Raw genomic sequence first — 25,205 nt, forward strand, 5'->3', positions numbered from 1 at the left:
GAGACTCCATGCGTCAAGTTTCCCATTCTGTTGACGCGGTCCTCCATTATTCGCCCCGAATAAATAGCTCGGTGACCGGCGGGGTCGACCACCCATGAGCCCGGGGTATCCTGGTCCAACATCTCGAACCTAGTCCCCCCCGAAGGGACGACCATCTCGAACCAATCTGCCATCGACATCTGACAAAAAGGGCATACATAGCCCCCCATACACAGGTAGCACGCGCAAGGGTCAACTCAAAGAATTACATAATAGTACACTGTAACACCCCGATTTCGGTGGCGTCACTTTAGTAACCAAAAGTAAACTTAATGCGGAAAAACGTGAAATATTTTTTTTTTCGATAATAACTAAGACAAGACTGAATTAAATAAAACCCAAAAGCGAAAAGCAATAGAACTAATATACAGTATATAAACAGCCCCCGCTGTAGTAGTAACCTCGTCACGAGTAAACCTCCAGTGACGGAAAGAAAAGTGTAGCGCCCGAAGGCAATATGTACAGACTGAAAATAAAGGTGAAGTGTCCGCAACACCATCCCTCAAAAACTGAGAATCAGCTGGCCCATCGGCCTGAAGCAAGACCTCCTAAGTCCAACCAACTCTCTGTGATTCCTGTAAAGAAACCACACAAAAAGCTATAGGTGGGAAGCTACCCTGTCCCAAAAGAAACAAATGATGTTCAGAGCTAAGACTCTACTCCTACACTAATCCCATCTTGAGGAGCTCACACCAGCACTAAAACCTACATGCTAGCATGATCGTCGTCCGAATTCGAAATCCAGAACGACCTAGTCTATGTACACCATCCGTCATCCTCTCGCTACCGCGACGCGCTCCTGTTCCAGCATCCCAACCTAGTTTCCCCCGAAGGGTGGACCATGGTGAACCAGTCCGCAATACTTATCTGACAAAAGGCGTTGTCCGCCAAAACACACACAGAAGACGCGAGGGTCAACTCTAAAGAACTATGTAGATAATAAACCCAATAGGTACAAATAATAGATAGCCACTTAGGCTTATAACTAGAGATATCATTCCTAGGGTTGCATGTTCCATAACGAATGTAAATGACGACAATAACAAATAGCATGTTCCAAATAGGATTGACAAATAACAATCACACTCAACAACTAAATTAGTATGTATGTTGCATGATATGCAATGCAGGTTAACCCAGTCAACCAATATGCATTCCGGAACGGATGGACATCATCGGATCAGCCCTTCACCAGCCACGGTGGTGCCATTTCGGCCCGTGATGCCTCTTACTCCAACATCATCATGTAGCCAGATCAGCATAAAACCCGAAGGCCTGCCATTTCGGTCTGCTACTAAGAGTCACCTAGCAGCGCTCTTACGCGGAAATCCTGGTCTTATAACCAATTTTGGAATCCGCCGTGGTCCGGTATCTCGCCGTGTTTAAACCACTTAATGAGTGCATGCAATGCAGTGATTAGCCAAACAACGTCTCCAACCTCACTCGACACGTCGCCACGTGTTCTAGCTAAATTAATGTCTCTAAAAGCTTACCCTAAGGTAAAGTCGATTCTGCGACAAAAGACACACTTCACAACACGCATAGCTGCTCCAACAGCACAAGAGTATCACATACTCGGGAACTAACGGTTCCCCGGACTTATCCCCAGGATAGCCCCACAACATAGCTGCTCCAACAGCACAACAACCAACGCTGCTCCAACAGCACAACAACCAACGCTGCTCCAACAGCACAACAACGACATACTCAACACTTGGATCCGACGACACTCCTCGTTTTTCCAAAACTAAGATTTGACTTCCAATGCCTTCCTTCGAGGTTATTATCATTACTTAAAGATTTAGAGGTTATTTAAGGTCTTATGAGTTTTCTTTATAAAATAGATTCCATTTTGTCTTATCGCAAGTCTTATACATTTACAGGATCTACCAATCCCAAGTCGCTTCCAGAGGATGTCTCGATCCACTAAACAAAATCAAGGCCCGAACCTCGTTCGTCCTATCAAACTTTCTCAAAACTCTCAAAATAAAATCGGCATGACCTGCCCGTTATCCTCACCATTCAAAATCTCAGATTCCAGTACAGAGCATATTTAAATCATCACAATCAACAACATGTCATATATCAATAAATCGCATCATAAACACTTAGCACTTAGCATATAAAGCATGCACCACACATCCTAGATTACCCACATAGCACATAGCATGTAAGACAATCTCAAAAACATTCAGTAGATGAATCATCTACATTGTCAGCCGAAGCCTCAGAAAACATTTTCCAATCACACACAATTCCAGTGCATAAACAGTAAACAATGTCGAAACATCGACCCTAAGCATTAACTAGAGATTCAGTGAGAAGCCCTCACCTGTAGGTTCTCCAGAGTTATCTCCTAAAGCTCCTTCACAATCAAAGCCTTGCTCCGTTGGAAATTCCTCAAAATCACCTTTAGAGCAAAACCACAGAAATACTATCAGAATCTATCGAAAACTAAGCTATCGATACTTACTAAGGTTACTCGAAGTAATCTATACTCTAAGGTACGATAATCTAGCGCGAAAGACAAGTTTTCGGAAAAGGAAATTTTCCTCCTCCCCCTTAATAGGGCTCGGCCACTTTAGGTAATTATGGGGCTCGATTTTTCTTCGATCAAACTTGGTTCCTATGCTTTCATAAGCCGTAACTAAGGGTATTCTGAACTCGGAAAATTATCGGATCAAAAACTGTCGCAGGGGTATTTTGGTCATGATTTTTAACTTAGAAATTTCAAAACTGAAATCCCAAAAATAAAATTTTGCAGGGACGTCACCAACGACGTTTATGACAACTAATCCTACTAGCACTAAGCTAAGGCGATAGTTTTTAGCCTAAAGGTTGAAGCTTTACTCCAAAAACTCCAAAATGGGTATTTTAGGCTAAAATTGATTCCGACGGAATTCCGGCGACATAACGGAAAATCTAATCCGGCAGAAGTGATCTTGGGCACATATAGAAGAGGTTTAGAATCAGAAATGAAAGATTCAGGATAGTTTTGCAAAAACCCATAAACTATCCACTCAGAAAACTCTACAGAAAAGCTATGGAAAAAGCGATCAGAGGTAAGGATCAGCGACTATACCTCGAAACCTTGAAGCAGCAACTGATTAATCAACGATCAAGCAAGGATTGAACAAAATCTCTTCTCCTCCTCTCCTTAGCAAACTCGCGGCCTTTGGGTGGGTTTTGGGTAGTTTGTTTTGATTTTTCTTCCTTTCTTTGCTATATATAAAGGTTGGAAATTCGCGGGAAAATGAAAGTTTCGCGAATCTGATTTTTCCGGCATCATTCTCCATGAATTCTAAGATAGGTTTTGGCAAAGGAATTCCTAAGCTAAGAAGATGTCTCCTTGTATTTTTGGCAACTAATGCAAAGTCGGTGCAAAGTCGGTGTAAAACTATTTTACCCGATAAGTTGCTTTTTGCCTCGAATGTCGGAATAGAAAACTTCCTTCGAAAGAAAGATTGAAATCATCAAGAGAAATAGGTGTACGCGTGTAGAATATTCATTTGAAGCTCTGAATAGATAAAGTCTTCATTGTCGAGAAATTCTAGGGTTTTGAAATACCAGGGATTCGGTTTCGGCAAACTTCCGATGATTGGAATCGGACGTTCGTAGATCCTAGAGTTTCGCCTCGAAATGATGGTGATATATGGAAAAAGAGAAGTTCTAACATTTCTCTGAAGATTTTTGGAATTAACTGCCATCGTGCCTAAAAGTGAAAATTAGCTATATACTAGGGTTTCCGACCTAGGTTTAAGCGTAAAACGTTCGAGCTATAACTTTTATCGATCATAATGAAATCCTTGAACTTTTCCTGAACTTTCTCCTTCATAAATATATTTCATTTAATAAACTTTCGTTCAGGTTTCCCTTCACATTACATCAACCCTAATCGTGAATAAGAAGTTTATTCACTTAGCATGAACTTAAAAACTCGGGCCTTACATTACTACCCTCCAAAAAGAAAGTTTCGACCTCGAAACTTAAGGGTTAGTAAAAAGTTCTGGATACTGTTCTTGAATCTTCTCCTTCAGCTCCCATGTCGCATCACCAGTGTCTTTATTCCAAATGACCTTCACTAACTCGATCTCCTTCCCTCTCAACTGTTTATCCTGGTGTCACCAATGCTAATTGGCGGTGTCTCGAAAGACAGATCATCCTTCAACTCAATATCATCCAGCTCGATAACATGTGTCGGGTCCCCAATATATTTCCTCAGTTGTGACACGTGGAATACATCATGAATATTTGATAGAAATGGAGGTAGTGCAATCTGATATGCGACTGGTCCAATTCGACGAGTGATCTGATACGGTCCAATGAACTTGGGCGTAAGCTTCTTTGACTTGATTGCTCGACCAACACCCGTCGTCTGAGTAACTCTCAGAAATACATGATCTCCTTCTTCGAACTCCAGAGTTCTGCGCCTCTGATCTGCATAACTCTTCTGTCTACTCTGAGAAGTCCTCATCTTCTCTCTGATCTGCTTGATCTTCTCAGTGGTCTGTTGCAGAAGTTCCGGTCCCACCAACAGATTTTCTCCGTTTTGGTACCAACACAAAGGTGTTCTACACTTGCGGCCATACAAAGCCTCATACGGTGCCATACCAATGCTCGTATGAAAACTGTTGTTGTATGTGAACTCAATCAACGGTAACAAGGTATCCCAACTGCCCTTGTTGTCTACTACGCAAGCGCGTAGCAAATCCTCCAACGACTGGATTGTCCTCTCAGTCTGTCCATCAGTCTGCGGATGATAAGCAGAACTTAGTCTCAGCCTCGTTCCCAAAGCCTCTTGAAGAGCTCCCCAAAAATGTGATGTAAACTTCGGGTCTCGATCGGATACAATACTTGTCGGTACTCCGTGAAGTCGTACAATCTCCGCTATATATAACTCTGATAGTTTCTCCACGTTGTACGTAGTCCTCACCGGTACGAAATGAGCCGACTTAGTCAGTCGATCCACGATTACCCAAATAGAATCGTATCCCTTCTGAGTTCTTGGCAAAGCCACGACGAAATCCATCGATATGCTATCCCATTTCCATTCTGGCACATCCAAGCTTTGTAGCATACCTGAAGACTTCTGATGCTCCACCTTCGCCTTCTGACATGTCAGACATGCAGCTACATACTCAGCCACTTGTCTTTTCATTCCTGGCCACCAAAAATTCACCTTCAAGTCCTGGTACATCTTCTTCATTCCAGGATGAATGCTTAACTTGCTCTTGTGACCTTCATCCATAATCAATCTTCTCAAGTCAGGGTTGTTAGGCACACAAACCCTATCCTTGCACCGTAGGATATTGTCACTTCCCACCTTGAATTCTGGGTCCTTACCTTGACTTACCAAATTTCTTTTCCCGAGCAGAAACTCATCTTGTAACTGTTGGTCTCGGATTTCTTCTATCAACCCATTGGTAATTCTGATCATCCCGAACTTCAGTTCTCCCTCGGATAATTTCACATCCAAGCTCAAATCTCGAAATTGCTCTAACAGTTGCAGCTCCTTCACCATCATCGACGAGATGTGCATCTTCCTGCTCAAGGCATCAGCAACAACATTCGCCTTTCCAGGATGATATTGCAGAGTGAACTCGTAATCTTTGAGAAATTCCATCCACCGACGCTGTCTCATGTTCAGCTCCTTCTGCTCAAACAAGTACTTCAAGCTCTTATGATCACTAAATATGGTGAAATTGCATCCATACAAGTGATGTCTCCAAATCTTCAGCGCAAATACGATTGCAGCTAGTTCCAAGTCATGAGTCGGATAATTCTTCTCATGCACCTTCAGTTGTCTTGAAGCATAAGCAACCACCTTCCGATGTTGCATCAGCACACATCCCAAACCTTGATGCGAAGCATCACAGTATACCTCATAAGGTTCCTCCGGTTGCGGTAAGACGAGTACAGGTGACGTCGTCAACCGTTCCTTCATCGTCTGAAAGCTAGTCTCGTACGCTTCAGTCCATGCAAAAGGTTGGTCCTTCCTCGTCAGTTGAGTCAAAGGTCCAACGATCTTCGCGAAGTTCTCGATGAAACGACGATAGTATCCCGCCAAACCGACAAAACTTCTGATCTCCGTCACTGTCTTCGGCCGTTCCCACGACAATACGGTCTCTACCTTTGCTGGATCCACAGTTATCCCCTCCTTAGAGATGACATGGCCTAAGAATTTTACCTCTTTGAGCCAAAATTCGCACTTAGAAGGATTGGCATACAACTCCTTCTCCCTCAGCACTTGTAAAACTTGTCGCAAGTGCTCCTCATGGTCTTCAGCATTCTTTGAATAGATCAGAATGTCGTCGATAAACACCACGACGAATCGATCCAGGAATGTATGGAAAGTCATATTCATGTAAGCCATGAATATTGCCGGCGCATTTGTCACCCCAAATGGCATCACTAAGTACTCATAGTGTCCATAACGGGTTCTGAATGCCGTCTTCTGAATATCCTCGGTCTTGACCCTGATTTGATGATAACCCGACTTCAGGTCGATCTTCGAGAATATTGTAGCTCCTCGCAGTTGATCCATCAAATCATCAATTCTAGGTAACGGATACCTATTCTTGACGGTTACCTTGTTCAATTGTCGGTAGTCGACACATAATCTCGACTTCCCGTCCTTCTTCTTCACCAATAAGACTGGCGCTCCCCAAGGTGAAACGCTTGGTTGTATGAATCCCTTCGACAGAAGATCTTCGAGTTGGGACTTCAATTCCACTAGCTCCGCAGGTGCCATACGATATGGTGCAATCGAAATCGGCCCTGTTCCCGGTACGATGTCTATAGCAAACTCAATGTCGCGCACAGGCGGCAATCCAGGTACATCGCCAGGAAAAACATCCGTGAATTCTTTCACCACTGGAATACTGCCCACTTCCGGGTCCCCTTTGCTCTCCAAGCTCAGCAAAACAGAATACTCCTGAGATCCCTCGTTCAAAGCGACGCTGATGTGATTGGCAGATAGATACTCGGAAAGATCCGAATCAGGGAATACCACTCTCTTTCGGTTGCAGTCCAAAAGACAATGATAGCGGGACAACCAATCCATTCCTAGGATAACATCTAGGTTCTTAAGAGTTAGGCATACTAGGTTAGCATGGTAGATCCTATTGTTGTATGTTATCGGACAATACATGCATGCTGAATTAGCAAGTAGAGTCTTGGCAGGAGTAGCAACTATCAGATCGAAGCTCAAAGCAGTAATAGGGAGTCTTAATCTGATTGCACAATCTCTAGAGATAAATGAATGCGTTGCTCCGGAATCAAAAAGTACGGATAGAAGGTTACCGTCTATCCCGCAGTCGCCTCTAATCAGTCCATCGACTCCCTCAGCATCTTCACCATCCATGGTGTAGACTCTCGCCTTCGCAGCAGGACGCTTTCCTCTAGCAGTGTTGACGGTTGGTTCCGCCTTTGGTAGCCTGCACTGTGCAGCAGTGTGCCCCGGTTTTTGACAATTGAAGCATTGGGGTCTCGTGTCGGGACAATCGCGAGCATAGTGCCCCGGCCTCCCACACTTGTAGCAAGTCAGCTCCCTGTTCTGAGTCTGACCTCCAGAACCACCAGCAGCACCCATCATGGGCCTGTAAGATCCCGAGGCAAACCCTCTACCAGCAGGACGCTGATACGGCCTCCTGTTCTGAAACCTCCCCCTGTTCTGATTATTCTGGGAGCCCGACCTCATCGGCCCTCCAGTTCCAGCCCGGTTCACCCTCCGGTTCTTCATCAGCTCCACTTCAGTGGCTTTCTCCACCAATGATTGGAATCGCATGATTCCCAGTGGCCTCACTGAGTCCTCAATATCCGGCCTCAGTCCATTAACGAAACGCTTGCACATGTAGCGCTCGTTCACGTGGTCATGAAAGAATTGGAAATGCTTCGCCAAGGATTCCAGCTTCGAAGCAAATTCCGGCACCGACATACCTCCCTGACGGAGGGTCAGAAACTGTGACTCCCGCTCGTCCCGAGCACTTGTTGGAAAGTATATCTCCAAGAATGCGTCCCGGAAAGAGTTCTAGTTGATCTCTTCATGGTTAGCTTCCATGATCCCCCTGGTGCCCTTCCACCAGTATTCAGCATCTCCCAGCAGAAGATAAGTCGCCATGCCCACCTTGGCACCCTCTACAGTCTGCAGAACGCCGAAAATCTTCTCGATTTCCTGGATCCAGAGATCCGCTGCGTCTGGGTCAGTACCACCAGAGAACTTTGGTGGGTTTTGCCTCCTGAAGTCATTGAGGCCTTTGTTCTGGTCCAGAGTTATCTCTCTCTGACGTTGATGCTGTTCACGTGCTTCTTCAGTAGCACGCCTCATGGCATTATCATTTGCCTGTGCTGTTACCGCTTGGGCCTGCGCTGTTACCGCTTGGGCCATAGTGGCCATCATCTCCGCTAATTGATTAGTGTTCACCATGTTCTGTTAAAGGAAGCAAACAGTCAGTACTCATCATAAGATAGCATCTAGCATCACTATACAATATGAGTAAGCAATAACTTCAATCAATTTTTAAGCGAAAAATCGCTTGCAGACAATCAATTTTCACTCTTTGCAGAGTCACACAACCTAGCACAGAAGACCTATTCCCCAACAACTCCCGAAAGACTCGACCGTGCTCTGATACCACAATGTAACACCCCGATTTCGGTGGCGTCACTTTAGTAACCAAAAGTAAACTTAATGCGGAAAAACGTGAAATATTTTTTTTTTCGATAATAACTAAGACAAGACTGAATTAAATAAAACCCAAAAGCGAAAAGCAATAGAACTAATATACAGTATATAAACAGCCCCCGCTGTAGTAGTAACCTCGTCACGAGTAAACCTCTAGTGACGGAAAGAAAAGTGTAGCGCCCGAAGGCAATATGTACAGACTGAAAATAAAGGTGAAGTGTCCGCAACACCATCCCTCAAAAACTGAGAATCAGCTGGCCCATCGGCCTGAAGCAAGACCTCCTAAGTCCAACCAACTCTCTGTGATTCCTGTAAAGAAACCACACAAAAAGCTATAGGTGGGAAGCTACCCTGTCCCAAAAGAAACAAATGATGTTCAGAGCTAAGACTCTACTCCTACACTAATCCCATCTTGAGGAGCTCACACCAGCACTAAAACCTACATGCTAGCATGATCGTCGTCCGAATTCGAAATCCAGAACGACCTAGTCTATGTACACCATCCGTCATCCTCTCGCTACCGCGACGCGCTCCTGTTCCAGCATCCCAACCTAGTTTCCCCCGAAGGGTGGACCATGGTGAACCAGTCCGCAATACTCATCTGACAAAAGGCGTTGTCCGCCAAAACACACACAGAAGACGCGAGGGTCAACTCTAAAGAACTATGTAGATAATAAACCCAATAGGTACAAATAATAGATAGCCACTTAGGCTTATAACTAGAGATATCATTCCTAGGGTTGCATGTTCCATAACGAATGTAAATGACGACAATAACAAATAGCATGTTCCAAATAGGATTGACAAATAACAATCACACTCAACAACTAAATTAGTATGTATGTTGCATGATATGCAATGCAGGTTAACCCAGTCAACCAATATGCATTCCGGAACGGATGGGCATCATCGGATCAGCCCTTCACCAGCCACGGTGGTGCCATTTCGGCCCGTGATGCCTCTTACTCCAACATCATCATGTAGCCAGATCAGCATAAAACCCGAAGGCCTGCCATTTCGGTCTGCTACTAAGAGTCACCTAGCAGCGCTCTTACGCGGAAATCCTGGTCTTATAACCAATTTTGGAATCCGCCGTGGTCCGGTATCTCGCCGTGTTTAAACCACTTAATGAGTGCATGCAATGCAGTGATTAGCCAAACAACGTCTCCGACCTCACTCGACACGTCGCCACGTGTTCTAGCTAAATTAATGTCTCTAAAAGCTTACCCTAAGGTAAAGTCGATTCTGCGACAAAAGACACACTTCACAACACGCATAGCTGCTCCAACAGCACAAGAGTATCACATACTCGGGAACTAACGGTTCCCCGGACTTATCCCCAGGATAGCCCCACAACATAGCTGCTCCAACAGCACAACAACCAACGCTGCTCCAACAGCACAACAACCAACGCTGCTCCAACAGCACAACAACGACATACTCAACACTTGGATCCGACGACACTCCTCGTTTTTCCAAAACTAAGATTTGACTTCCAATGCCTTCCTTCGAGGTTATTATCATTACTTAAAGATTTAGAGGTTATTTAAGGTCTTATGAGTTTTCTTTATAAAATAGATTCCATTTTGTCTTATCGCAAGTCTTATACATTTACAGGATCTACCAATCCCAAGTCGCTTCCAGAGGATGTCTCGATCCACTAAACAAAATCAAGGCCCGAACCTCGTTCGTCCTATCAAACTTTCTCAAAACTCTCAAAATAAAATCGGCATGACCTGCCCGTTATCCTCACCATTCAGAATCTCAGATTCCAGTACAGAGCATATTTAAATCATCACAATCAACAACATGTCATATATCAATAAATCGCATCATAAACACTTAGCACTTAGCATATAAAGCATGCACCACACATCCTAGATTACCCCCATAGCACATAGCATGTAAGACAATCTCAAAAACATTCAGTAGATGAATCATCTACATTGTCAGCCGAAGCCTCAGAAAACATTTTCCAATCACACACAATTCCAGTGCATAAACAGTAAACAATGTCGAAACATCGACCCTAAGCATTAACTAGAGATTCAGTGAGAAGCCCTCACCTGTAGGTTCTCCAGAGTTATCTCCTAAAGCTCCTTCACAATCAAAGCCTTGCTCCGCTGGAAATTCCTCAAAATCACCTTTAGAGCAAAACCACAGAAATACTATCAGAATCTATCGAAAACTAAGCTATCGATACTTACTAAGGTTACTCGAAGTAATCTATACTCTAAGGTACGATAATCTAGCGCGAAAGACAAGTTTTCGGAAAAGGAAATTTTCCTCCTCCCCCTTAATAGGGCTCGGCCACTTTAGGTAATTATGGGGCTCGATTTTTCTTCGATCAAACTTGGTTCCTATGCTTTCATAAGCCGTAACTAAGGGTATTCTGAACTCGGAAAAATTATCGGATCAAAAACTGTCGCAGGGGTATTTTGGTCATGATTTTTAACTTAGAAATTTCAAAACTGAAATCCCAAAAATAAAATTTTGCAGGGACGTCACCAACGACGTTTATGACAACTAATCCTACTAGCACTAAGCTAAGGCGATAGTTTTTAGCCTAAAGGTTGAAGCTTTACTCCAAAAACTCCAAAATGGGTATTTTAGGCTAAAATTGATTCCGACGGAATTCCGGCGACATAACGGAAAATCTAATCCGGCAGAAGTGATCTTGGGCACATATAGAAGAGGTTTAGAATCAGAAATGAAAGATTCAGGATAGTTTTGCAAAAACCCATAAACTATCCACTCAGAAAACTCTACAGAAAAGCTATGGAAAAAGCGATCAGAGGTAAGGATCAACGACTATACCTCGAAACCTTGAAGCAGCAACTGATTAATCAACGATCAAGCAAGGATTGAACAAAATCTCTTCTCCTCCTCTCCTTAGCAAACTCGCGGCCTATGGGTGGGTTTTGGGTAGTTTGTTTTGATTTTTCTTCCTTTCTTTGCTATATATAAAGGTTGGAAATTCGCGGGAAAATGAAAGTTTCGCGAATCTGATTTTTCCGGCATCATTCTCCATGAATTCTAAGATAGGTTTTGGCAAAGGAATTCCTAAGCTAAGAAGATGTCTCCTTGTATTTTTGGCAACTAATGCAAAGTCGGTGCAAAGTCGGTGTAAAACTATTTTACCCGATAAGTTGCTTTTTGCCTCGAATGTCGGAATAGAAAACTTCCTTCGGAAGAAAGATTGAAATCATCAAGAGAAATGGGTGTACGCGTGTAGAATATTCATTTGAAGCTCTGAATAGATAAAGTCTTCATTGTCGAGAAATTCTAGGGTTTTGAAATACCAGGGATTCGGTTTCGGCAAACTTCCGATGATTGGAATCGGACGTTCGTAGATCCTAGAGTTTCGCCTCGAAATGATGGTGATATATGGAAAAAGAGAAGTTCTAACATTTCTCTGAAGATTTTTGGAATTAACTGCCATCGTGCCTAAAAGTGAAAATTAGCTATATACTAGGGTTTCCGACCTAGGTTTAAGCGTAAAACGTTCGTGCTATAACTTTTATCGATCATAATGAAATCCTTGAACTTTTCCTGAACTTTCTCCTTCATAAATATATTTCATTTAATAAACTTTCGTTCAGGTTTCCCTTCACATTACATCAACCCTAATCGTGAATAAGAAGTTTATTCACTTAGCATGAACTTAAAAACTCGGGCCTTACATACACCCAATAGGTAAAGTTTAAGCAATAGCTACATAGGCTTAGATGTCAATGACAGCATTATAAATTGTATATCCTGTCAACGAAAATAAATAACATTTGCTGGCAATTAACATACCTCAAACAGTGTTAACAAATATCAAATACACTCGACAACTAAATCAGCATGAATGGTGCATGTAATGCAATGCTAAGGAACAAGATGCAATCCGGAGGGATGGGCACCAACGAGTCAGCCCTAACACCAGCCACGGTGGGACCATTTCTGCTCGGGCGTCTCTTATACCAAACAAAATGTAGTCAGATCAGCAGTGAACCCGTAGGTCTGCCATTTCCGTCTGCTACTAAGAATCACTGCAGTGTTCTTATGTGGAAATCCGGGTCTTATGACCATTTTAGAATCCACCGAGGTCCGGCATCCCACCGTGTATTAACCTCAAAATGAGTGCATGAATGCAAAGTGATTAGCCAAACAACGTCTCCGACCTCACTCGTCACGTCGTCACGTGTTCTAGCTAACTTACTGTCTCTACAAAGAATACCCTAAGGTAAATGTCGATTCTGCGACAAAAGACAATTAATTATAAAAAGTATCTCGTGATGATTTCTCGAATCATCCGACTCATCTCCATCCGATGGTCAAAAACAGCTCAGCGAGCAAAAAGTACCAATGTACTTGGAAACTACCCGTTTCCCGGCTTATCTTTCAGATAGCCCAACAACAAAACTGCTCATCGAGCAAAAGAGCATCAACATACTCAGAAACTTATTAATTTTCCCGACTTATCTCTTAGATAGTCAAACAACAAAACTGCTCATCGAGCAAAGAGTATCAACATACTCGGAAACTCATTGGTTTCCTCAAAACTTGGACTCGGCGACACTTCTCATTTTTCAAAACTAATGTTCAAGTCCTAAGCTCTTATTTGCGATTGTGATCATTAATTAAAGATTCAGAGGTTGTTTAATGTCTTATGAATTTTCCTTGTAAAATAGTTTCCATTTAGTTTTGTCTCTAATCTTATGAGTTTGAAAGATCCCATAATCCCAAGTAATTCCAAGAGAAGGTCTCGATCCACTAAAACAATAACAAGGCCCGAATCCTTTCGTCCCGTCAAACTTTCTCAAAATCTCACGATAAATTTGGCATAACTGCCCGTTAATCCTCTCTGACGAACAACAGATATATGTGTAATCTCGTAATCAAAGTAACACAATCCAACAGTCATGGCACATATATCAACACATCCTAGATTAACCATTTAGCACATAGCATGTGAATCAATATCAACAGAATTCAAGCGATAAATGATTATCAATTGTCAGCCGTAGCCTCAGAAAACATTTTTCCCAGTCAAACACAATCAAGTGCAAAAACAGTAAATCAAGTCAAATTCGTCGACACCTAATTCATTATCTAGTATTCAGTGAGTAGCCCTCACCTGTAGGTTCTCCAGCTTGCTCCTCAAGTGCTCCTTCACAACCTTCCTCTCCGACTCCACAGAGTTCCTCAAACGAACCTTAGAGCAATTTCACAGAAATCAATCACAATGAGTCAGAAACTCAGCAAACAATAAGTACTAGGGTTACACGAAGCATTATAAACTCCGAAGTACGGTAATCTAACGCGTTAAGACAAGTTTTCAAAAAACAAAATTTTCCTCCCCCTAAAGAGGAGCTCTCGGCCACACATCACAATTGTGTGCGTCGATTTTTTTCGATCAAACTTGGTTCCTAGGTTATCATTAGTCGTAACTAAGACGAATCTAAGCTCAGAAAAATTTTCGGATCGAAAACTGTCGCAGGGGTATTTTGGTCAATATTTTCAGCTCAGAATTTCAAAATTGGAATTTCGAAAAAAAAATTTGATGGGAACATTACCAACGACGTTTATGACAACTAATCCTACTAGCGCTAAGCTAATTCGAGAGTTTTCAGCTTAAAGGATGAAACTTTGGCTAGAAATGGGTTTTTCTAGCAGAAATGAATTCCGGCGGCATTTCGACGACATTCGGCAAAATGTAATCCGCTAAACACGCTCTTGGGCATGCAGGGAATAAGTTTAGACAGAGAAATCGAGTTATTTGGACAGTTTTACAAAAAGCTCAAAACTTTGAGCATAGAAAGACAGAGAAAGACGACAGAATTGACGATCAGAAGTGAGAGGTAGTATCTATACCTCGAAGTCTTCGAATAGCAACGAACGGTGCAGCAATCGGGCAAGAAACGGCGAAAATCACTTCCTCCTCCTCTCCTTGGGTTGCTCGCGGGTTTGTGAAGAAAATGGGGTGAATTTTGTGAAATTTTTTCATTTTCTTCCTATTTATAGGTTTTGGAAAATTCGGAAAAATGAAAATTTCGCGATTCCGATTTTTCCTGCGCGTTCCTCCGTGAATTCAAAGATAGGTTCTGGCGACAGAATTCCAGAACTCAAAACAGGTTTCTTGGAATTAAATCAAACGATCCAAAGTCGGTGTAAATCGATTTTACCCGAAAAACTACTTTTTGCAGTTGATGTCGGATGAGAAAACTTCGTTCTGAAGAAAGATTAGAAATATCAAGAGAAATAGGCGTACGCGTGTGGAATCTTCGTTTGAAGCTCCGAATAGAAAAAGTCTTCATCGTCCGTTGATTTTAGGTTTCTTGAACTATCAGTGATTCAGTTTCGGCAAACTTCCGAGTATTGGAATTTGACGTTCGTACATTCTAGGGTTTCGTATCGAAATGCTTGTTTATAGACGAATAAAAGAAGTTCTAACATTTCTCTGAAGATTTTTGGAATTAGTTTCCATCGTGCCTTAAAGTGTAAATTAGCTATTTTCTAGCGTCCTTGCTCTAGGTTTAAGAGAATACTAATCGTGCTATAACTTTTATCGACTTTGATACAATCCTTAGCTTTTTCCTGAACTTTCTCCTTCACAAATTTATTACATTCAATAAACACTTGTTCAGGTTTTCCTTCACGTTACATCAAACTAATCGTGAATAGGAATATTATTCGGTTTATTCTAAACTCGAAACTTTGGGTCTCACAAGCGTAGCCTCTGGTCACATCGTCACATGTCATCGTCTAGCAGCTGTCGGCCGACCAAACACAAGCATACAAATAATGGCATACGATGGTCAACTTTCTGACAATAAGATGCTTTGATAGTTGGTTAGCACAAAAAAGGTTGATTGCTGACCTGGCCATGCAAACTATAAGTGAATTACGGCAAAGGTCCATCACAATTCACACAAAAGAAGGAAACTCTAGCCCTCTCATTTTATTTACACCACTTACCATACCCATCACAAATGTAACGCCCCAACTTTCGGGGGTTACAATATTAACCTTTCCTGAAATAAATATACAACAACTTTCATAAGTAGTTCGCAAATACATTTTTTTTTTTCATTTTCAAAGAATTTCAAAAACAAGGCATGCATACTCCCAATCCCAACCATAACTAAATAAATACATATGCAACCTCGACCAACTCATGTATCTAAAGGTAACAACGGATAACAATAACATATACAACACATCAAAAGAGAAAATTAGATTTGACAAAGAAATCCAATGTGAAATGACTTCATAGATCCGATATACTTACTATGATTCCCACACTAGAGAACCGCGGGAAAGCAATGCATGGAAACCTACCGTGACTCTCAAATACAGATTCGTAAAATCATCATGTACGGTTCAACCTACAACAGTAAGTTCCCTACCCAAAAGGCTCTATCCTTACACCCGACTCTACTCTTACGAGTCTTCCACTAGCCCTCTATTAGACTCTCATAATCGCTCTACTTTTCTCTTGAGGAACTCTACTTGTTAGTTAGCACAACGTCATTCTCCCAGTAGCGTAGCCTCTGGTCACATCGTCACATGTCATCGTCTAGCAGCTTTCGGCCGAGCAAACACAAGCATACAAATAATGGCATACGATGGTCAACTTTCTGACAATAGTATATAGCAGCACAACAATATATACTTTATAGATCAATAGACAATATCTCTAATCTCAAGCAACACAGTATATATTCACATCACATAATACATTCAAGACATGTTCTCACTCCACACAGCCACATAACATGCTTATTTATGCATCAATCCAACGATCTTCGTATGTCATCCTCATGCATTATATATGATGATCCGGATATAAATCAATCTTCTATCTTGCCATTTTGAACTCATACTGTTACTCAAACTCTTACTCAATATGTGGCTCACACCGCTGCTCAAACTGCTACTCAAACTATATTTCTATACTCAAATTGTTTGATGGATGCATGATATATTCTACACAATATCAGCAACCATTTCTCAAAACATTCCACAACTAACAATCAACAAAGCCAATGGGAACATCCTCTCACGTGCCCAGTTCCAATTCCATAGGCGGGATCACTTTCAAACTAAGTCCCCATGTCTTCTTGTCACGACAGAATCATCCTTCCCGAACGCCTGAGTCTCACAAAGCAATGGCCTAACGAAACGTCTTATTATGAGTCCGAGTCCCTTTTCCAATGCGACCCACCCTACACGAGTACATGTCTTACATTACAAGTTAAAACTCAATCTCCTTAATGGCTACAAACCATTAAGATCAATCTCAGAAATCAAGATATTTCCTCACAACAACAAAAATATCCAATGTTCCAAAAATCTTTTGACTTAGTCAGTCGACTTTAAAACCCAAACACATACTTTTGCTAAACTAGAAAAAGTGCACATAATGAACACACTCCTCTCATTTTCCTTAGAGTTCCTTCTCTTTATTAAGGATACCCATTGAGGAATTTTCGCAAAAACACACGCAAATCTTTTTGCTAAAGCAATTAACACAACAAATCAAAATAACATTTTTCTTTTGTTTTCCACAACCATCTCTCTATTCCATCCATGAAAGTTAACAACTATAAACTTTTCTAAGATCTCTTTCACGACTCTCTTTATATTCAAGACTTACTCATCAAATAACTTACGGCGACATAATGCTTTGTATACAACTCTTACAAGCTAATCTTCAACGCAAACATTCATTCTCATTTTCCATTCTTACACATATAACCCTAATTACAAATGAAACCTACATGACACACCTCAACTCTCGTACATCCTTTGATCAAGTAATACAACTACGCAATTCTAATTCCAAAGTCTTGCATCTCATAGAACAAATTCACTAACCGCTATCAAACAAGATCTATCCAAAACCATATTTTGATCATCACATATTCATCTAGAGTCTAACTAGGTAATAATCCATCGAGCCTAGATCCATTGTATATATGAAACACAAACACATCAATCCATGGTTCCACCGTATTGAAAAGAACACATAAGATTCCCTAACATAGAACTTCTTATCTTGACTTATCTCTACTTGGAGTAGTCATGTGAATCAACCCAGATCTGCTCATCCCTCAAAACCTAGATCTGCCACCTCGAATCAATTCACGAACTCCAATTAAATCAAGGAAGGTGCGTCCATGATGATCACAAAGAGATTGGTGATTGACTCAGCTTGTAGATCCCCTTCATAAGTGACCAACGATGACCACGGTGGCGCCAACAGTGGTTGGACGGAGATGGAAGTGGTAACGCGATGGTGGTGGGCTGGTCGAAGACGACGACTTGGTGGCTGACAACATCACCAGCAATGGAAAGAAGGGGGACGAAAAGGGGCTTTAGTGTCATATACTTATTATATTTCATATATGTTTAAAATGTGTATAACTAGAACATTCAATTTCCCTTACCCTCCCTGACAAGTGTTGTGATCCTATTTGCTTATACATGTCTGGCACCGGTGCAATACATAACCTTTATTGCACCTTATAATCCGCTATTCGGATCTATGTAGCTCCATATTCAACTTGTTCTAGTGCAAATGGTCGTAAAAGCTAAAAAGAAAGAATTAATGACTTTTCCATCAAAAATCCAAATAAGTGTAAAAGGTTAGAATTGAGCTAAGTCACTAAGATAATGCACAAAAGTAACTCATTTGAGCTCAGAAAATCACATATAATATGCATCTAATATGCAGTTCAAATTTCCCCACACTTAGACTTCTGCACTCGTGGGCGAAACAAAACTTCAAAGTAGAAATCAGTTGTGTGGACATGAACTTATAAGAAAATTACATCACACACTTACCTTGGAGGAACATAAACCTAAGCCATGAGTAAAAGAATAATCACCTTCAGTATTCTTTATATTCTGCCTCTCCAGACATTGTTGAGTGTTCTTTATCTTGTTGCTTCAGGAATTGTTAAGTACTCTTTTATACACTGCCTCTCCAAGCAAACAACTACTCTTTTATACCCTTTCTCTCTAGGAAAAATGAGTATTCTTTTATACCCTGCCTCTCCAGTCAAAACAAGTATTCTTGTATACACTGCTTCTTCAGGAAAATATTATTCTTTTATACACCGCCTCTCCAGGCATTGTTGAGTATTCTTTGTCCTGCCCCTTCAGACATTTTTGAGTATTCTTTATCCTGCCTCTTCAGACATTGTTGAGTATTCTTTCTAGTGCCTCTTTTGGCATTACAAGTACTGTTTTTCATGCCTCTTCAGGCATATTGATGTATGAATTGATTATATATGAGAGTGTTGTTCATACAGACTTATGAGATGTATACAAGTATGCAAATGCAATACAATCAATTTATCATTAGTTGTATAGGATAAAGCTAATAGAAAACGGATTGCTCTCAGTCCTTTTCTGGAATAGACTTGATCACAACTCCACTAGAAGGTGATTTCCATGATGATAAATGCAAACTGGAGGTATTTTCTGCACTTGGATCAAGCAACATAGCCGATACCGAACACATATTCTGAGCCTTCAAAAGCACTTTGGCGTATCGACGACAAATGGTTCTTAAATGACAATTATTCGTCTTGACCAAATAGCCCATGATAGAGTAAAACTCTGATCCACCACCATTTGTCTGCTGATGAGAGAATCAGAAAACCTTGCAGCCAGCTTTGAAAGTCATAGATAGAATATTGGTAAACCAAATTTTCTGAGACTCAGTACAATTGATAATGGATGAAAAATAGTTTCCTCCTCTTGACCACAAACAGGACATATACGATAAACTTGTGCCCTTCTTTTGATCAGATTTACTTTCACAGTAATCACTCCCTGCACGCCCTCCAAATTAAATCCTTATACTGAGGTAATGTTTTGGCAAGCTATATTCCTTTACTGGCATGACATGAGAAAATGAAAGAATAACCAGACTTAGAACTTAAAGTATAGACACCATTATTTGAACCATACCAAACAATATCATCCATTGCACTGCTTGAGCATAAGGGAATGCTAATAGTATTCATGGGATCCAATTCAGAGAAAACTGAATTAATAACATGATGATTCCAGCTTCCTGTGGCGGGGTCAATAAACAGAGACACAATTCTCAAACCAGAAGTAGCGGCACTTCCAGAATGCACCTTAAAGTCAAAAGAAGAAGGAAGTCACCGATCCATCCAGATATTCACAACTTGCCCACTGCCAATTATCCAGTAGCTGCCTTTTTTGATAACCCCGTCATAAAACATTTCATTTCAAACTAAATTTCAACTAAAAGTAATTTCGTAAAATCCAAGTTACTCAAAATGACGTTAAAAAAACAAAAGTTACTCAAAATAAAGTCTAGAAACTATCACCCAAGCATATAAGTTACGTCCATGATGCTGAAATTGAGAATACTTTACAGAGAGCAATGGAAAATAATCTACGAGGAGAACTAATTCCAAGTTTCAAAAAGTTCACATTAAACCCAAGAACTCCAAGTTAAGAAGAGCTTCGTGTAAACTGAAACGATAGCAAGTAGCCAAGTAATATATACAACTATACACTTTCTATAGCTGAATGACTTGTAAACTATATACAGATGTTGCTAGTAACAGAAATCGATAGGATCCAGTCTTATGACATATTGAGGTACTATCTGATTTCAACCCAGTGCTTCATGCGTAAATGCAGCAATAGCATCAAGTCTCCAAGCTGAAGAAGATGTCAACTAAATCTCTCATGCAAAGATGACTCCCATGTTATGACTCAGCTGCATTTCCTCCTGACCTCATACCAGAAACACTTATGCCAAGAAAATATTACCCTCACTTAAGCAATCATTGACCTGAAATATTAACAGTAAGTAACTCAGTGCCAAGTAACATGCAAGGAGATTTTAACTTCAGAATTTCACTCCGGGAGCAGCAAAGTTCCCTGGACTACCATAAACCTCGCAAAAGGGCATTTAGATGACAATAGCACAAGCCTCACCTTACATTTCACTGTCAGGAATCTCCAGGTTACATATATTTTGGACCTTTTGGCACATTTCTGGAGAAAGTTCCTTCAAAAGATCTGACACAGCTAATTTGTGTTTCCTCTTTAGTTCATCAAGCTCCACTCTTTGCATAACCAACAAACATTCCAGATCTTTTGCTATTTTATCGATGGATTCTATTTCAGAATCTTCCAAGCTTCCCGATATTTCTTCCGGAGAAGATTTTTCACTGGTTCTTTCTAAACACTCCGATGCAACACTTCTTTCACTAAAAGGGGAATCAGCAGCTCCATCACATTCCTTATCAGCACTACTTTCAGCCATGCTTCCTTCCTTAGCACTCACATCCCCTTCATTAGATAAGTCTGAAGCAACGTGCTGCAATTCTTCCGGAGAAGATTTTTCACTGGTTCTTTCTAAACACTCCGATGCAATACTTCTTTCACTGAAAGGGGAATCAGCAGCTCCATCACATTCCTTATCAGTACCACTTTCAGTCAAGCTTCCTTCCCTAGCACTCACATCCCCTTCATTAGATAAGTTTGAAGGTCCGTGCCGCAATGGAGAGCTTCCACCTAATGCCCTTGGTGAGTCTGACCAGTACTTACGACCTGAAGGTAATATTTCTAAAGCAAGACTGCCAGTAGAAGTGACAGAATCATTTGCCATAGGAGAAGCCTCATGCCTACTTACAGGAGTTTCACTAGGATTCCAACTAGGAATGTGATACTGAATTTCTGAGTCGATCATGTTAGCAATAGCCGAAACATCTTGATCAGTAAGTTCCAACTGCTCAACCATTTCACCAGCAACAGAGATAGAAGTGTCTGCTCCAACATCAAAAGGGAAGTGTATATTGCGAATAGAACCTACATGCGAATGAACATTAGAACCAGTTAAAAAGCGAAGACGCTCGAAAAAAAAATCAAAACAAGTTCAGAGAGAAGACCTGAGGGATCTGCAATTCGCAGTTTTAAAAATATTGTATTAACATCTCTCCTCTGTCCTTCCACAGTGAATTCCCTAGTCTCAACAGAATTATCCTCGGTACTTTCTCCAATGGGTTGATTATCACAATTATTTTCTGCATTTGACACATAAGATGGTAAAAAAAAAATCATTCATTGTGAATTTAGATGTGAAGTATATTCACCTGAATGAAGGGTTCCAGCTCTTGAAGATCGACCTACACTTTCACCGTCATAATCTGACAGAAGGAAGGGATCCACCAAGAGATCCTTTGCAGGTAAGCGTTCTGATACATTAGCAATACACTTTTCTATAAATGATTTAACTTCAATATCTATAACTTTGGCCAATGATGCTGGCTTTATTCCCTGTCAAGAAAAGAAACAAAAACCATAATCATCAAGATGACCAAAGACAATAAGGATCTATTTGGTTTAAGAAAATGTTTTTGTTTCTATTCCTGTTTTGAGGTTTGACTAATAATTATAGAGACAACACATTTTCACTTTACTTCCTGTTTTCAAATATTTCAACAGGTAATGGCAAAACAAAACAAATGAAGTGATAACAACCTCATATTCTTGTAATTATTAGTATAAGAAAACAGAAACAAAAAAACAATTCTAAAACCAAACAGACCCTAAAATAACAGAACTACTATTTAAACAAAGATTTCTAAACAGATATTTGATTCTTAGAACAGATAACAGTAAGATTAGAGACAGAAATAATTTTGAATGTTTGAGTTTAAATATTCAAAAATAACTAAGATTCCTATAAAACATTAATCATATCGCAAGCAATTTCATATAAAAAGAAAAGCTAAGACCTAACATGATTCTTAAGAAAGAATGAAGGCTAAACAATATGCCCTAGAAGCTAATTGATGTTCAGATGCGGCAACTAGGGAAGAAGAAAATATAACAATTTAGATTTTATTATTTTAAGTATGATCTGTGCAAATTGACCAGTCTTTTAACCCCCCTCCAAAAACCTTCTATGGTGTTTGCATCTGCTCAGGCTCTTTACATGACCAAAACTGTCATAGATTTGATAACTTAATGTTTGATTAGCTGACTGGTGAAACATGCAATGAGGAAAACGTGAACTATAATGTAGATTGTGTAATTGAGTAGTATAAACTAATTAAAATCATCAAAATGTTACAGTGTTACAATCTTAGTTACAGTTGTACCAGCAGAAATGGATGTATGAAGTTGGTGTGTAAATTGATGTACTACCCAAAGGGTTTGGTAAGCATCAGATTCTCTGAAATCCACAAAGCTTTCAAAGCATATTGTATACTATCCATCACCATTGAAATGGGAGTGAATAGTTCTAATAACAGCATTGCGTCACATGATAATTAAAACATTCGCGACATTTTAATAACAAAAAACTTACAGAAGTCACTTTCTTGTATATTTGAGCAGCATTGGCACATTCAATATATGGATACTCAAAGGTGACCAACTCCAACAAGCACATGCCAAAAGCATAGATGTCAACAAGCTCGTTGTATTCCTCTTCATAAAGTTCAGGGGCCATGAACTCTGGGGTTCCTGGGCTCATAAAAGGAATTACAGATGCTTTGAAACATGATCCCCAGAACAGTACACACAACAAATGGATAACATATGCAATATTTAATTTCAAAGTAAAACGTTACCTATGACACTGTGAGCTGAACTGGCCTGTTGAAGGATGGCCGCCAATCCTAAATCACCAATTTTCACCTCCCCTTGATTCCCATTGACAAAAATGTTGTCACACTTAAGGTCTCGGTGAATAACTGGTGGATTATGACTGTGAAGATACGAAAGGCCCTCCAAAATCTGCCTGGACCATTTCTTCAAAGCTCTCAAGTCAACATGCTTATGTTTCTTCCGGTATCTAAATTAAGAATGTTAAAACACAAAAGCTGACCGAAATGACCTTAAAATCACAAATGAAACAGATAAATGAACGACTCACTGGCGCAATGTTCCTGAGGTGAAAATTTCAGTAATGAAGTTAATGTTCTCATTCTTAGCGTCAACCCACGAACTGTAAAATTTAATTATATTCTTATGCTTCAAAGTCTTGAGCAAATGCACTTCTGAATAAAGGCGCTCTAAATCTTCAGAGTTACGCAATAGATCAGCCACCTTAACCTGATTCCAAGCCACTTCAATTCCTTCCAACTCATCAAACGCTCGGTATCTAATTCCCACATCCCAGTCAAGGACAAACTAAACGAATCCATTCAATACATAATTACAAACTGATATTTCATTATTTATGAACTAAACATCAAAATTTAGAACAAAATCAAAAGGATACACTTTCTTGAAAGCCCCTTTTCCTAAAATTTCCTTGTACTGCGGAATCCAACAAACCAAATCAGAAACAAGCAAACAAAAAAGCGATCATTATTAGATCAAGCAGAAAATTAACATTTGACAGGAAATTGCAACGCTATGATAAGCAATAACAGAAAAGATGAAACTAAATAAAATAACATAATGCAGAAAGGGATCGATCAGCATTGAGAATTGGGAAAGTACCGACCCGACCATAACGACCGGTGGGATCAATCTCGGCGAACTCAATTTCGGGATCGTCGTCTAGCTCCGGGGAATCCGGCGGCATTGGTGGAAGCCAATTCCTATTGCTATTCGAATTTGAAAGGACGCACCACCACCACCGCCACCAATGAGCTCGTTCCTTGCTCGTCGGGTCAGGAGGTCAATTGTGTTTCTTCAATTCAGATGCTGTTTGTCTAACTCAATAAACGCACCCTTTCCTCGTTGCTTTCTTTTTTGTTCTTCAAACTTCGGTGTAGTGTGTTGTAGTAGGTGCCACGGATGTAACACACCACACCACGTTATTTATATTTTAAGCCTGGTCAATATATTTTTATTTGAGGTGTTAGATTGTTAATTTCCCAAAATTTATATGATGTGGATTTGATCAAAAGTCTCGAATGATAGCCTAGGTGATAAGAACAGATGACATATATGTTGAGGAAAAGAAGGTCTAGACATCAATTTCATGAGGGTGTCATTTATCTTTCTTATGTACAAAGAAAAAAGAGTTTGGATCAAAGAGCAACATTGTCTTCTCTCTTCATAAATACTAGTATTGATCATGCGCCATACACGAATGTAATAAGAGTTCTTCGTTGACATATGGACCGGGCGGGCTTATACAAGCCTACTCTTGCCCCGGTATAAAGGACAAAGACTTGATAAGCATAGGATAGCGAGGGCGACTATAGGGGGAGCAAAGGACGCTCGCCTGATACATAGGAGCCTGACCTGGCGACCACTACGGCAACGAACGGTCGCACGCCCGAAATGTGGTCCCAGAGTCTATTTTGTCTTATTTATACTTGTCTCATCTATATTTGTCTTATTAGTATTGAGATTTGGGCCTTGGTTGTAAGGCCCAAACCGAAGAATCTTCTAGATAAGGATGACACCCACTATAAAAGGGGGGGGGGGGTCCTTCATTGTACCTAACACATTTTTGATCATTAATGAGATA

The 25,205-nt window shown here is 40.6% G+C and overlaps 1 protein-coding gene across 1 annotated transcript; it reads right to left on the bottom strand.

The window, feature by feature from the left end:
* Window positions 1-20,076: 20,076 nt before the first annotated feature.
* Window positions 20,077-24,522, bottom strand: LOC130734680 (probable serine/threonine-protein kinase WNK3). The gene is made up of 8 exons (XM_057587197.1): window positions 24,228-24,522; window positions 24,000-24,037; window positions 23,652-23,879; window positions 23,347-23,570; window positions 23,082-23,239; window positions 21,862-22,045; window positions 21,658-21,792; window positions 20,077-21,577 (listed from the first exon to the last, which is right to left on the bottom strand). Exons 1-8 carry the CDS (start codon window positions 24,306-24,308, stop codon window positions 20,703-20,705), a joined length of 1,923 nt encoding a protein of 640 aa, XP_057443180.1. The 5' UTR covers window positions 24,309-24,522; the 3' UTR covers window positions 20,077-20,702.
* Between the last annotated feature and the right edge of the window lie 683 nt (window positions 24,523-25,205).

Source organism: Lotus japonicus, chromosome 1 (genome assembly GCF_012489685.1).
Source record: "Lotus japonicus ecotype B-129 chromosome 1, LjGifu_v1.2".
In the NCBI taxonomy this organism is placed as follows: Eukaryota; Viridiplantae; Streptophyta; class Magnoliopsida; order Fabales; family Fabaceae; genus Lotus; species Lotus japonicus.

Excerpts from the sequence above, each read along its gene's own strand:
- LOC130734680 (XM_057587197.1), bottom strand. The coding sequence starts at position 24,308 with ATGCCGCCGGATTCCCCGGAGCTAGACGACGATCCCGAAATTGAGTTC. Across the intron at positions 24,038-24,227 it reads CCACCGGTCGTTATGGTCGG|TACAAGGAAATTTTAGGAAA; the intron begins GTCGGTACTTTC and ends TGGATTCCGCAG. Across the intron at positions 23,880-23,999 it reads AAAGGGGCTTTCAAGAAAGT|ATACCGAGCGTTTGATGAGT; the intron begins GTATCCTTTTGA and ends TGTGGGAATTAG.